This window comes from Rhagoletis pomonella, unplaced genomic scaffold (assembly GCF_013731165.1).
Source record: "Rhagoletis pomonella isolate Grant_MI unplaced genomic scaffold, Rhpom_1.0 Rhpom_scaffold_00008, whole genome shotgun sequence".
Classification (NCBI taxonomy): Eukaryota; Metazoa; Arthropoda; class Insecta; order Diptera; family Tephritidae; genus Rhagoletis; species Rhagoletis pomonella.
In genome coordinates, this window is record NW_023458562.1 from 11,229,173 (window position 1) to 11,243,973 (window position 14,801).

The following is a 14,801-nucleotide window of genomic DNA, read 5'->3' on the forward strand; positions in this document are numbered from 1 at the left end:
GCTTTCTTGTCTCTCCTTACAAATTCCGCTTTTGCATCAGCAGCAGTTGGCGGAATGTCAGTTAAAACATCCGCCAAATTGAGCGCATCCAGGTGCATCCTCACTCCGAATCGTCAATCATCAAACCCCGTGCCGGCAAATTGCAGAATACCATGATCTTTTAAGTCGCCCATAACCTATTAAAGTCCTTGGTTGTATATAAGAAAAGATTTAATATTCCAGAAAATGTACACGTTTGGTTTGAATAAAAGTTTTCAAGTGAGAAAAAATATGACAATATTCTAAAATTACAAATTCAGAGATTGCTTAGATTGTTTAAATAAAACAAAACTCAACAAATACGAAATCATCCGCGAACTGGTAGACGCTGGTGTGGTCGTCTTCAATCTCATGGAGTTGTTTGGTGTACATATTAAAAAGAAGAGGGGACAGACAGCTGCCCTGGGGCAGTCCGTCACAAATGTCTATCGAGTGATTACCCAGTTGCAGTTTTCTGTAGGAGAGGAAATTGGAGATCCATTCCGTATATGTTAATGGAATATCAGCGTCACCCAAAACTCTTCTCAGTTGGGTGAGACTAACGCAGTTGTAGGCATTGCTAATATCAGTCGAACAGAGAATGATTTTATACCCTTTGCTCTTTAAAAAGGCTATGTCGTGAAGCAGATAGTTCGTGCATGTCGTAGCCGACCTATTCTTGCGGTATGCAAAAGAGTTTTTGGGGAGCAGCTTGTTTACTTCTAGAATCTCAGTGAGCCTATTTTTAATGCCCAGATTAATGCATTTCAGCAGAACTGAGAGGAGCGCTATGGGTCTGAAGTTCGTGAAGTCGTTCACGTCCTTATCTATTTTTGGTATCGGTACCACCCTAATTATACGCCATTTATCAGGAATTTGATTAGTTAAGAATATATTATTTAGGGCTGTGCGTAAGTTGTTGAGCGCTCCTTATGAGAGTGCTTTAAGCATGTTGTAAGTGATTTGATCTGTGCCTCCTGCAGACTGCTTTTTGTGTCTTACCACATCCTGAAGCTCTTCAAAACTAATGACCAGATCGTTTGCCGGAATCGTCTCATTGTTGGGTACAATCCCATGATTTGTTGCTGGGACTTGACTTTTTAGATACTGCAAGTAGTTGAGGTTATTTTCCTCTGACCATGCTAACCTATCTGCTGACTTGAAGTCGCCCCTCATCGCTTTCTCAAATCTCCAGGCTTCTTTTGAAGTGGGATTTTCGTTCAGTTCCTCGATCCTTTTTTTCAAAATTCCGTTTTTTGGCTTCTTTGACTTGATCCTTCCAAGTCTTCTTTATTTCTATTAGGCTTTCAAAATTTTCAGGGGATGGATAGTCTTTGCACTTTTTAGAGGCACATTTCAGTAGCCGAAAAGTCTTGCTTAGGGTGTCGCTCCACCAGGTTTTGGGTGTTCTGTTCGCTCGCGGAGTGTAGGTTGCTGCCTCAACTTCGTCCCTAACTTTTACCTGAATGTCGTCAATGTTCGGTTCGAGCTCTAACTGTCGGATACCTGATAGTAATTTGTTTTGGGCTAAGAAGCGCTGTTGGTCAGTGACTAAAGTGGTAGACTCTATGACCACCGGAAAGTGGTGACTTCCACCAATTCTTACCGGGTCTGTTTTCCATATAAAGGGTATGTTGCTGTTTGTGAAGGAGAGGTCTAGGACCGGCCCATTGGGTGATAGCAGGTTGGTCTTGAAAGTCAGTGACCCATCATTAAGTAGCCAGAAGTTGTGCTCCTCAACTATATTTTGAAGATTCCTTCCTCTACACGATGTTACCTGATCACCCCAAGCTGTGGATCTGGCGTTAAAATCTCCCAAAATAATAAGTTTTCTAAAAAGGTAAATAGTCTGGTAATCTCATTTTTGAAGATTTCTGTGGGGATCGATTGCGGAAAATAGGTGGCACATATAACTACATTGGAATTCAAGTTTTTGGATTGGACTACTACTATGTCTAGGTCAGACACGAAAGTTATTTTCCTAAATTTAATGTTTTTCTTCAGAATTATGGCTACGCCCCCGTACCCATCGCTTCTGTTTTTTTCAATGATATTAAAACCTATGATGTTCCTATGGGTTTGTTCATTTGAGCTGAAAATTTCGCTCAAGCATGCGCAGTCAAAATTGTCGTTGTTTAAAATGTATTCTATAGTGTTTATATTCGCTTTCAACGATTGGCGGGATTTGAAGCCTTACTGATAGCTTCTATGTCGTCCTGTGTGTTTAACCAATTGTATTTTTGTTTGAGTTTGTTTAGTTCAGTCGCCGTTTCCCCTAGTTGGTCATTTATACATAGAGTTTGTACTAGTTTCAACATTTGGGTCAGGAGCTTTTCTAACTCCGTCACTTTTCCCTTTAGGTATTCGGGTTTGTCCAACACCGAATCCCTGGTGATGTTTTTTGGTCTTTCTAAGGACCTGTCAGCTACCCTATGAGGGGTTTGTTTTGCCGCCCTAGCTTCACGGGCTACCACATTGTACCTAACTCTAGTAAGCCTCCTATTCACTTCCCTATCCCTATTTTTGGTTACACTGATTTCATTTGTTAATGGCGGAAATTCCGCCTCATCCACAGGAAGGATGCTAAAACGATTTTCATTGCGGGGGAAGTATGCTTGAAGGGTCTCCTTCCGAGAGTGTTTTTTAACAGCCCTAATATAATTCACTGACTTTTCTTTGGTCCAGACCTCACACACCTGCCTATTCGAAGCCGTGTGATTTAGACTTCCACACAAGATGCACTTTTTTTCACACGTGCTTGAATCGCAATTGTCTTTGTCGCATTGTACGCAACGTTTCCTGGATTTACAGGCAAACTGCGTGTGCCCAAGCCTGCCGCAGTTCAAACACTGCCTCAGTGGGGGGACATAAAAATCAACATAAAGCTTAGTATAGTCTAGCACAATGTGCTTGGGTATTTCTTTGTTTGCGAAGCCTATTTTGACTGTAGTGGTCGGAATTAACTCATTATTTTCAGCTTTACGCATAAAACGCCTGACCGACATTATCGGTATGCTAGCAGTCGCATTATTTTTAATGTCGTAAGTCTGAATAAGAGATGGGGATACCCCTAACAACGCCATAGGATTCCAAAGCAGTTCGCGGTACGAACGCTCTCAATTCCATTGCCTTAAATTTAGTATTAAGGAGAAAATTATTTGCAGCCGCACAGCTCTTAAAGGTTATTTTGTATAGGCTTTTTCCTAAAGCCTCGATTAAGTCCATATCTCTGATTTTAAGATGTTTGATCTTATCAAACAAGGTAAGGCCATTGGTGATTTTTTCTTTGGGAATATCTTGGCACAAAGCCGCGTCCACTAAAGTAAAGATTGGTCCAGCAAAATTTGAGGGATACATAACCTCATTGTCTGTTAACTTCTGAACATTGTTGTCAGTCACTGTACTTGTAGCAGCGTCATTTGCGACCGCAGCTAGCGGTTCTTCAGTTTCCGTTACCTTGCGGTTATCGGGTACAGTATCGTCTTCCATCGTCATACCTTCACTGTCACTACCGTTGTCCATGTCTATTTCAAGGTTATTACCTGCACTAACCGTATTTAGAGACCCGTGCCTCAATTTAATTAGCTCAGGGGTTTTGAGCATTATTGCTAAATTTTCTTCCACATATTTTCTTAACCTTTTTCCCTTGGCCTTATTGGCACTCGAGATGGCTTCAAAGTCATCCGCCGATGACGCCACCGACCCAGCAGTCGGCGACGCCATAGCGGCTCTCGGTTTTGCTGCCATACGCGGCAGTCTTATGCACTAGGAGCACACTTATACACCACCAAAAGAAAATATTTTCACACTTCACAACTAGAATAAGGCAAAATTACTCACCCAGCAATTTATCCTTTCCAGCAGTGGTTTAAAAGATCCAAATTATAGATGAAGTTAAGCGATAACCCAGAAGCGAGTGTAGCTGTACTTATAGAATGTTCCAAATAACTGTTTAATATGCACTTGGCTTTGCTTTTTCACATCTTCAGCTACAGCTTTCATCTTATTGGCCTCAGCAATGCTCGTTTCGCATGTTTTTTGAACTCTTTGCATTGCGTCTATACGCTCACCGAATTTCCTCTCTATAGCTTCTAAAAGGAGCTTCAGCTCTTTAACCTGCATTTTTTGGGACTCTTGAAAGTCGTCTTTACACACTTTTATGTTTTTACTATTATTCTCTATAGAGATATTCATGTTTCGCAACACCTCGTCAATATTATGCATATATGTGAGACAACCATCACACATAAAGCGCACATATGCATTGTCCGCAAGTACTTTTTTACTGTACTCATCGAGATCAGAGCATTTCTTTGCCCAGTGAAACACTTTGCCGCATATACCTTCACAGCGGATTCCACTCTCACCGCGTATTAGGCCTTTGGACTTATGGCAGTCACCCATTTTCTTGGCTGACACTTCACTGCACTTTTCAGTGTTTTTTATTTATTTGCCGACGTCCCAAGCTTTGTCGCACGGTGTTATCGACACTTGTGTTTATTATGGTTCACAATTCGTTATTTGTGTTTGTATGTATGTGTTATGTTTACTAGATGTGAAGCACGAAGCCGCTGCTGCGCGCCTTTTCGCCTATCACTATTCTCTTCACTTTCACCGTTTTCTTCCTAGTCAAAGTATACTTTAATTTAATTTGATTTGCTTAAACTAGTGTCACTATCACTTTGCTATTTAGCGAAATTCACTTTCCGATTATATATATGAATCGCTATTTGCATTTGAAATCGCATTAATCTATTGAAAACCGCTGAATTTAAAAAATTTCGCGGAGCCAACCATAACATGACCTTTCACACCCACGATCACCATCCATCCGATTCGCTCAAAAGGAGATCCTGAATTAAATTGCCTCATCTGCCCACGGCTCCTAGACTTTGGTCCCTTAGCTTCCATACATTCCTTGCAATTTCCAATCCATTCAGCCACAGATTGACGACAACCAACCCAGTAGAATCGCTGCTTGATCTTCTCTAACGTTCTGGTAATGCCTATGTGCCCTCCACTTGGTCCATTATGCAAATCATTCAGAACGTCTGGTATTCATACTTTTGGAACAACAATTAAAGCTCGAGAGCATTTCCCGTCTTCGCTTTCCCATATTCGATGAAGGCAGCCAGATATCATTCTTAAACTGTTCCACTGGGCCCAATATGATTTGGCAATGCAACTCTCTGATAACATATGTTCTTTTGTCGGCCGATTATTCACGTCCATGTTATTTATTAACAAAGCCAAGTCCGGGTCTTCTTGCTGAGATTTACGTAAATTCGGTGCATCTCATTTTTTAGATGGTGTAATGTTCATTAATCGTACATCAACAACTTCTTCCTTAACTTCAGCTTTCGAACAATGTTTACATTCTATGTTACATGGCCGACGAGACATTGCATCTGCATTACCATGTGAGCTACCTGCGCGATGTTCTATTGAAAAATCGTAGGTTTGTAATCTTTCAAGCCATCTAGCGAATTGTCTTTCAGGATTCTTAAACTGGAGTAGCCATTTTAGTGTTGCATGGTCGGTCCGTACATGGAAACGCTGTCCATAAAGATACTTGTGGAAATGCTTAATGCATTCCACTAAAGCAAGTAATTCTCTTCGTGTCACACAGTAATTTCTCTCGGGTTTTCCTATTGTTCTGCTGTAATATGTAATAACTCTTTCTTGTCCATTTATCACTTGCGACAGAACCCCTCCGATGCCATAACCACTTGCATCAGCATCTAATAAAAACGTTGCTCCTGGAATGGGGTACGCCAACATTGGTGCAGTACACAATAGTTCCTTCAGAGCCTGAAAGGCTACTTCCTGCTCTTCTTCCCACTTGAAGTGTCGATTTTTATACCCGAGCGCACTTGTGCACAAGGGTATTATAACTTTGTTCACATAACGGTTGTTTGTAACAGGCAAAACGAATCGAGATAGATATAGACAAATGTATACATAAATGATCAGAATGAAAAGAGAAATCGATTAAGCGGTGACTGTCTGTCCGTCCGTCTGTCCGTCCGTCTGTGCACACGATAACTTGAGTAAAAATTAAGATATCTTAACGAAACTTGGTACGTGTACTTCTTTCGGGCGTAGGACGGATGGTATTGAAAATGGGCAAAATCGGACAATAACCACGCCTACCTCCCATATAACGGTAATTTTCAGAAATACAAAAACTGCGATATTTTAGTAACTACTGAAGATAATTCACTCAAAATTGATATTTATAATAAATTTTAGACGAAAAATAAGAATATTAACATTTTTTTGAAAATGGGCGTAGCCACGCCCACTTATGGTTACATGTGTATATCTTGGTAACCGCTGCATCAATTTATTCCAAACTTGGCACAGTTGTTGGCCCTGGTACAGCATACCAAATGGCCGAAAATTTTTAAAATCGGACAATAACCACGCCCACATCCCATATAACGGTAATTTCGAGAAATACGAAATCCTCGATAAATCAGTAAATATTAGAGCTAATTTATTCAAAATGATGGTTGCAACAATTCTTGGCCAGGAAATACGTTTATGAAAAAATTTTGGAAAATGGGCGTGGCACCGCCCACTTATGATCACGTATATGTATCTCGCTAACCGTTCTAGCAATTTGTACCAAACTCGGTATGGTTATTGTGCTTGCCACATAAAAGTAAACCATTGAAAATTGTTGAAATCGGACTATAATTACGGCCGCTTTTCATATAACGGTAAATTTCAGAAATGCTTGAAATTTCAATATTTTGAAATTTAAGGACGCTAGTTTACTTAAAATTTATACACGCCGGCTTATCATGTAGCGGTAGCTTTCGGAAAGGTGGAAAACATATATTTAATACTTGCGCCGGGTATTTAATGTTCGGCTCCGCCCGAACTTAGACTTTCTTACTTGTTTTTAGTGAGATCGTGAGGACTACTAGCTACATTGGCAAAGTTTGGAACAAACCGGCGATAATACGTGCATAATCCAAGAAAACTTCGCAGTTGATGCAAATTCGATGGCGGCGGCCATTCCTTCACCACGTTTATTTTGTCATTATCAGTGGATGCCCCTTCTGTCGTTACCTTATGTCCCAAATACTTAACTTCTTTGTTGAATAACGAACACTTCTCTGAATTGAACTTTAAGCCAGCACAAGCTATTCTTTGTAAAACTTCTTCCAAATTTTTCAAATGATCGTCAAAGCTTTTCCCAAGTACGATTATATCATCGAGGTAAACCAAGCAGGTTTTCCAATGGAGCCCTTTTAGCACATGCTCCTTGAGCCTTTCGAAAGTGGCAGTAGCATTACATAATCCAAAAGGCATTACCGAAAATTGCCATAAACCTTCCCCAACGCTGAATGCTGTTTTCATCCGATTCATGAACCTCCACTTGCCAGTAGCCACTTTTAAAATCAAGGGTTGAAAACCATTCCGTTCCAGTTAGTGAATCCAGAGTATCATCGATTCTCGGTAAGGATAACTATCCTTCTTGGTTACATCGTTAAATTTACGATAATCAACGCAGAACCGCATCTTTCCTTCTTCTTGACGAGTACTACCGGTGAGCACCATGGACTAGCTGAAGGTTCGATCACACCGCTCTCACTCATATCATGAATTATTTGGCTAACAACTTCACGTTTGGCTAATGGCAAGCTTCGTGGAGGCTGTCGAATTGGCATTGCATCACCTGTATAAATCCGATGTTTTACGATGTTGGTTCTGCCTGGTTTGGATCCATTCTTATCAAATATACCACAATATTTGCGTAGCAATTGTTTTGCTTTTTCAGCTTCCAGCGGCTCCAACCCTTTTGTCCAATCGTCTATCTCCTTATGCATTTTGCTTACATCAACACGCTGATTTTCAGGAACCGCCTCGCAATTAATTATAGCCTCTACTTCATGGCATTCCGCCAACAGAGCGCCTTTAAAGAGTTTTATCGGGGATTTAAATTCATTAAGGACTCTTACTGGAATACGTCCATCTGGATTCGATTTTGCTAGAGTTTTTGCAATCAACACGTCCGGTGTCGAATTTTCTGCCGCTTCGATTAACCACAACTGGTTTACCCCCCAATCTGCATTAATTTTTGCCCAAATAACTGCTTCAGACATTGGTGGAATTTGTTGACTATCCACCAAAAGTGCTTCTCGAACTCTGTGCGACTCATCGTAACCAGAATTTAGCCTTACTTCCATGTTGTTAATTGTCATTGTCATACTTCTTAAATCGATACTTATGCCATGGTCGGTTAAGAAATCTACTCCAATTATAACTTCATCAGCAATATCCGCCACAATGAAAACATGCGAAACTTTCACATTCCCAATAGTTACATCACAAGTTAACTCACCTATTAATAGTGCTTCTTCACCAGTTGCGGTGCGCAGCTTTGCACCAATAAGTGGCTTAACCTCCTTCTTAACCAACCCCGCCTTAATGATGGAATGTGATGCACCTGTGTCCAATGTCAGCATCCGCTCCTCCCCGTCTATACATCCTCTTACCGTTATATTACTCGATTTCCTACCGATTTGCGAAATTGTGATTGTGGGGTATTCAGTTGTGGGAACCAGCTTGCACCCCCTCCAGCTGGTTCGATTTAGTTTAACGAGATTTGCGCAGTGTTATCATTGCTTGCTCTATTTTGCTGAGGATTTGATGACTGTCCTCCTCCAACAAAACAATTTCGCGCAATGTGTCCTTTATTACCACACTTAAAACAAGTACCTTCGAATTTCCTCTGAGTCCTCGGCGTTGATAAATGCGATTTAAGAGTATTGCAAACCGTTTGCAGCTCGTTTTCTGCGACGTCTACACGATGCGTCTACTCAACAGTGTGGCCGTTTCCTGAGTCAATGCATGTGCAACCGTTTCCGCAAACGTTGATTTCGGCATCATCCCGTATGCCATTCATGAACGATTGAATCTTCATACGTTCGATAAACTCATTGGAAGTATCCTCATTTGCCAAATGAGCTAAGCGTTCAATTTCTGTCGCCAAATCCTGTAACGTTTCGCCTTGTTTCTGCCACCGATTCAGCGATTCCATCTGAAAAATCTGCTTTCGGTGAACACTACCGAATTTCCTTTCGAGTGTATTCATTACTGTCGCAAAATTGCGTTGCCCTTCCACAGGTACTGTGTGCAAAACCTCCGTTGCCGAACGTTTCAACGAAAGTATTAAAGCAGTTGCTTTATCTGCGTCGCCCCAATTGTTGCTTATTGCCGCCGACTCAAACTGCTTCTTAAAAATTGTAAAAGGAATAGTCCCATCATAAGGAGGAGGTTTAAATTTCATCGCACCAGCAACCGTGGTTGTCGCTGCACGAGCATTCTCTCTAATATGATTTTCTAAAGACCCAACTCTTTCTTCGATTGCCTGAAACTTCTCGACGACATTTCCCTCAACAGCTTTAACTTGCTCATCAATTTCTCTAATTTTCTCACCGATCTCTGCTGTATATTTGCTAAAGGAAGCCAAAAGTTGCGAAGAATTCTCAGCCAATTTCAAACTCAAACTGTCAGCCATTCGGGTTTCTAAGCTTATAACCATTTCCTTCGAGGTCTCAGCCATTTGCTTGGTGTTCTCAGCCAACATCTAAGCCTTCGGCTTCTACAGCTTTCCTTAACCGTGCTTGCAGCTCAAGTTTATTCCCATTCGTTGGTAGACCACGCAATTCCAATTCAGCCTTGAGTTGTTGGATTCTCAAATCGTCAAATCTTACCATATTAAAACTTGTATTCGTTTAGCAATCTCACTCCTGACACCAATTGTTACGTATTTCCTTAGGATCGATCTCTAAATTGCTAATCGAATAAAAAGTAACCAAGATTTGTAACACAGGAAAATTGCTTCTTTATTCAACGAATGATTTTCAAATTCTGGAAAATTTTCATAAAGATATGACAGATTTCTCAAAGCTAAGATTCTTACACATTTTCGTCACAATATTTTGCTACTTGAAACTTGCACATTGTTATACTAAAATTGAATGGGCCATAAAACTGTGTACTCAAAAAAATTCTAACACTGCTGAGAAAAAAGTTTGAAATTTTGAAATTTGTTGATTTTTTTTGTAGTTTTCTACAAAGTTTTAAACTTGGGTTTATATGTATTTTGTTAGAGAATCAACTGTAGTTTAATTGAAAATTCCTAAAAATAAATAAATAAACATAAGTGGCGAACAATATCACTTTGAGATGGGGGCCATTGTATTGGCCAATACTGAAATATGTATATGGCTTATTTATCAAAATCTTTGGTTTGTTTATACATTTGTATACAACGGTGACCATACGCTCTGTATTTTTCAGGACCGTACTGTTATTCAAAGGTCTGTCTTGCGTAGTTTTCCAAAACAGAACCTCAAACCTCAAAATGTACTGATTTTTTTCCAAGTGTCCTGCCTTTGTCCCGCATTTTACTCGATATTTTCAAATAAACGACGGCAGTCCTTTTTTATCGACATATAAGCAGTGTCGATAACTGATTGATAACTACAGGGGTTGATTTTGAAGCTTCAACAAGGCAATGTGTTCTAAATTTGGTGCGGTCAATGGACGGCAAGCAAATCGAGACCAGGATCACAAGTATCAGGAGCTCTGATCTACAAACTTTACACTAATCACGTTACCTATATTTTTCAAGCATATTTTGGTTCGATGAACACGAAAACGGTATACAATTTTCTTTTCAAAGACATTTCGAGATTTTTTATCGAAAAACGTGTTTTTTGGTACTTTTCGGAGTTATTCGTCAATATCTCGTGAAAAGATCCCCCAATTAACGTAAGCGGTCTACAGTTCGAAAGGTCTTGAAGTGCCTCTTACAAAAATATATAACTTGTGGCGTCGGCAAGAAAAATACCATTAAAAATCAATTCGAGTTTTTAGCCACTTAAAACTTGTACTGGTTTTACTAGAATTACCTAACCGATGCACCTGCAAACCCCGAATTTTTCTAAAAATAATAAAATAAAATAAATTTTTCTAAATTCTGTATAAAGTTTGACTTACATATGTGCTTTTGGTTAAAGAAGGAACCATATTTTTATAAAAAAATTACAAAAAATGTTTGACTTGAAAAACATTGAAAATATTTAACAAAAATCACCATGCACTTACTTTTAATAACCAGTGTATATTTTCTTGTTATTTTTATACTACGTAAATTTACATATGTATGGATGGAGGTATACATATATATATATGTTTTAATTGTCCCGCATTTTCAATTCATATTTATGGTCACCGTATTTATACCTTAAAATAAAACATAGGTATGTAGATATTTATTATGATACAAAAAAAGTACATAAAACAAGATTTGCTGTTTGGCTGATAAATAGATTTGCTGTTGTTGTTGTAGCAGCATACAAGTTCCCCAAAGAGTTTTTGGGGAGTGTTGCTGGAGTGACAGTCCTTGGCCAAATATAAATCTGGGTCGTTCCGGTTACGTAGACCCGACTGTCATGGGCACGTGATAGATTTGCTGCTTGCATTCTTTTAACCTTCCCTCGAAAGATTTATACCCTCTTGAGGTTCACAGATAAAGGCTATCAAGACCGTATCTTGTTGTTGTTGTAACTGTTAGTTAGCCCTGCCTAGGCTTAGGAAACGTGCTGTTTCGATAGTGTCGGACCAGAGGGAGAGGGGTGTTAGTTGAGTTGGGTTGAGTGGATATATGAAGAGTGGGTTGATGTAAGGAGGGGAACCTTCGCATGCCGGACAAGCATACATTGCGTCTGTCGGGGTCTACAATATACAGTAGTGGTCATATCTATAGCATCCCCATTTCAGTGATATTGTTACCACTCATGTTTAATTATTTATTTTTGAGAATTTTCAATTAAAATACAGTTCATTCTCTAACAAAACTCATATGGGTGTATTATAATATGTATTTCATTTATTTTATAAATTTGAGTAAAACTTTTCAAACATGTGGCAACCCTTCTCAAAAATGTTTTCGCCAGTAAACTTTGCTAAACCTCTTCAGTTTGACACCGATATTGCAATGTTCCATTTATCTTATCAATTAAATTAATTTAAATATTTCAAACAGGTGACAACATTCCACAAAAAAAGTTTTCTGCTGTAAGTCTTCCTAAACAAACTTTTAACAGCCATATTGAAGTATTTACTTTTTCTTATCAATTTACTTAAACTGCAATTTTCAAACAGGTGGCATCTCTAAATTTATTTCTTTCTATATTTTTTTAGTTAGACCTCCAGAAATACATCGGTGGAATCTGCATACAATTCCATGCATTAGTTTCAGAGTTATGCCCGTACATACAGCCAGATAACAAAAATTCTAAAAATTGTGGATTTGGCTTCTGTTGCTCTAGAAATTGCAGTAGACTAAACTCCTATGTGCATACATATGTACGTACATACATACATACATAGGGGTTTAATCTACTAAAATATCTAGACTGCAATTGAGCTAGAGTTACGCCGGTTGTTGTTGTAGCGGCTTGCTTAGCCCTAATTAGATCAGTTATTCCATCAATCGTAGTCGTCCAGGTCAACTAACGATAGACCCAGGAAGTGCGCAACTTCGACTGAGTTTGTCCATAGGAACAAGGGCGTTAGCTGTGTTGGGTTTAGCGGGAATGTGAAGAGGAGCCGTGATTCATGTGGTGATTCTCCGGATGCCCGGCACTCGTTGGGTACATCTGCTTTGACTCTGCTCAGGTACGACTTGAGCCTGCTGTAGTATCCAGAACTAAGTTGGGCTATTTTGGTGCGATTCTCCTGAGGCAAATAAAACTGTACCCAATTGCGGTTGTATGTGCCGCAGGAGCACGTAACTTCGAGAATTTATTGGGTTAGCCACCGTCGGAATTGGTTCGCCATCGACGTGGATTTCCAGATGTAGTCTGACCTTCTTCTTCCACGTAATAAAAATGATTGTCGAGGATTTTGTAGGGGTTAGGGTCCTTGCAGTAAAGAATCGGGAAAGTTTCGTTTACTTTCGAGCGCAAGTCATCAGTTCCATCCCCGGACGCCATTATCGAACAGTTGTCAGCATAAGAGGCGATTGAAATTTCTTTCGGCGACCATGCTTCGTCGGACCCGGAGCGATGCGCGAGATATCTTAGTCAAACGTCGAGTGACCAGAAGGCTGCACAAACTGCCAACAACTTGTGCGCCCCTTGCTTTCAAAGCCATGGGTCCCGACGGACTATGCATGTTGATGCTGAAAATTTTTGGCCTTGCGGGAGTAGCGTACCTAACGGAGGTCCTCAATATGTCAATGGTCACTCATCATCCCAGACATCTGGAAGATGGGGAGAGTGGTCCCACTGCTCCAACCGGTGAAACCATCACACAAAGGAGAAGCTTATCGCCCGATAACTCTCCTTTCTCCGGTAGCGAAGACACCAGAGGCCTTGCTGCTCCCGTATTTCACGAACCAGCTGACCCCAGCGAAGCATCAGCATGGTTTCCGTAAAGTGCACAGTACAACAACAGCACTTAACCCATAAGCACTCAGATAACACGTGGCCTTAACCGCAACCGTCCCTGTGAGAGAACTATTCTAGTACTGTTGGACCTGTCAAAGGCGTTTGACACCGTCAGCCACTCCACGCTACTAGAAGGCATAGAGGCCTCCTCTCTCCCGCAGAAGCTCAAACGGTGGCTCGCGAATTATCTGAGTGGTCGACACTCGTCGGTAATGTTTAGAGACAAATCCAGCAAACTCAGAAAAATAAAACAGGGGGTTCCACAGGGTGGTGTCCTTTCCCCACAACTGTTCAACTTTTACATTTCAAATCTCCCTCAACCACCAGAGGGAATTTCAACAAAAATTTGAGCTTTTTAATTAGCTTTCTTATATATTTTAGTATAATATAGTGCAATTTTTAAGTGGCTAAGATTTACCATTGATATTAGGCCATTTTTTTGTTGACAATATAAAAAAATTTTCGAGCATAGTACATACATGATAAAAATATTTATAAGGTACAATCGCTGAGAGCCAGCTTTGGGAATTTTGACGTTTGCTAGCATTTTTGAAAATTTCTCTCGACGTCATTTCATTTGTTTGTTTTTATTTTCTTTCAAACCATGAAATACAGATGCGTGCAACTAAGTAGCAACGAAATTCAAAACGATATTGCTTGCAAATTATGTTTATTTATTTATTTTTAATAATTTTCATTTAAAATATATTTCAGTCTATTTCAGAAACCACAATAACAAAAGTTGCAAAGCTTGCACAAATTGCAAAAAAATTAATCAAACTTCAAAAAATTGTCATAAAAATTTCAAAATTTTTAATTAGAATATTTAGAAAATTTTCGGGTATGCAGTTTTGTAGCCGATTCAATTTTAGTATAATAAAGTGCAAGTTTCAAGTCGCTAAAAATTACCGTTGATTTTTTAGAATTTTTTTTCTGGAGGGTGTTGCGCATATAACACATGATCAAAATATTTTTTTTATGTAAATTTAACCTTGAAGTCACTGCACTTTTGCTAAGAACTATCTTGGGTCAAGTGGTGTTGCAAAAAATGAGCCTAGCGCACATGGGCACCTGTGAAAACCCTCTGACTTAACACCACCAACCTCGATCAAGTTGCTGGCAACATACAAGGCAATAGGCCGGCCGGTTTTGAACTACGCAGCGCCAGTGTGGTCGCCGGGGACTAGTAGGACGCAGTGGACGAAGGTACAGACTGCACAGAACACCGCACTCAGGACAGCGACAGGATGCCTCCTGATGTCGCCCGAACACCATCTTCACGGCGAGGCGCAAATGCTCCCCGTA

General features: G+C 39.9%; 2 protein-coding genes across 2 annotated transcripts in view; one reads left to right on the forward strand and one right to left on the reverse strand.

The window, feature by feature from the left end:
* LOC118744181 (E3 ubiquitin-protein ligase Smurf1) overlaps window positions 1–14,801 on the forward strand; it is a 58,150-nt gene that overhangs the window by 21,332 nt on the left and 22,017 nt on the right. The gene's annotated exons all lie outside the window — the stretch shown is intronic.
* LOC118745073 lies at window positions 7,512–8,498 on the reverse strand. Its single transcript, XM_036478610.1, has one exon. It carries the CDS (start codon window positions 8,496–8,498, stop codon window positions 7,512–7,514), a length of 987 nt encoding a protein of 328 aa, XP_036334503.1.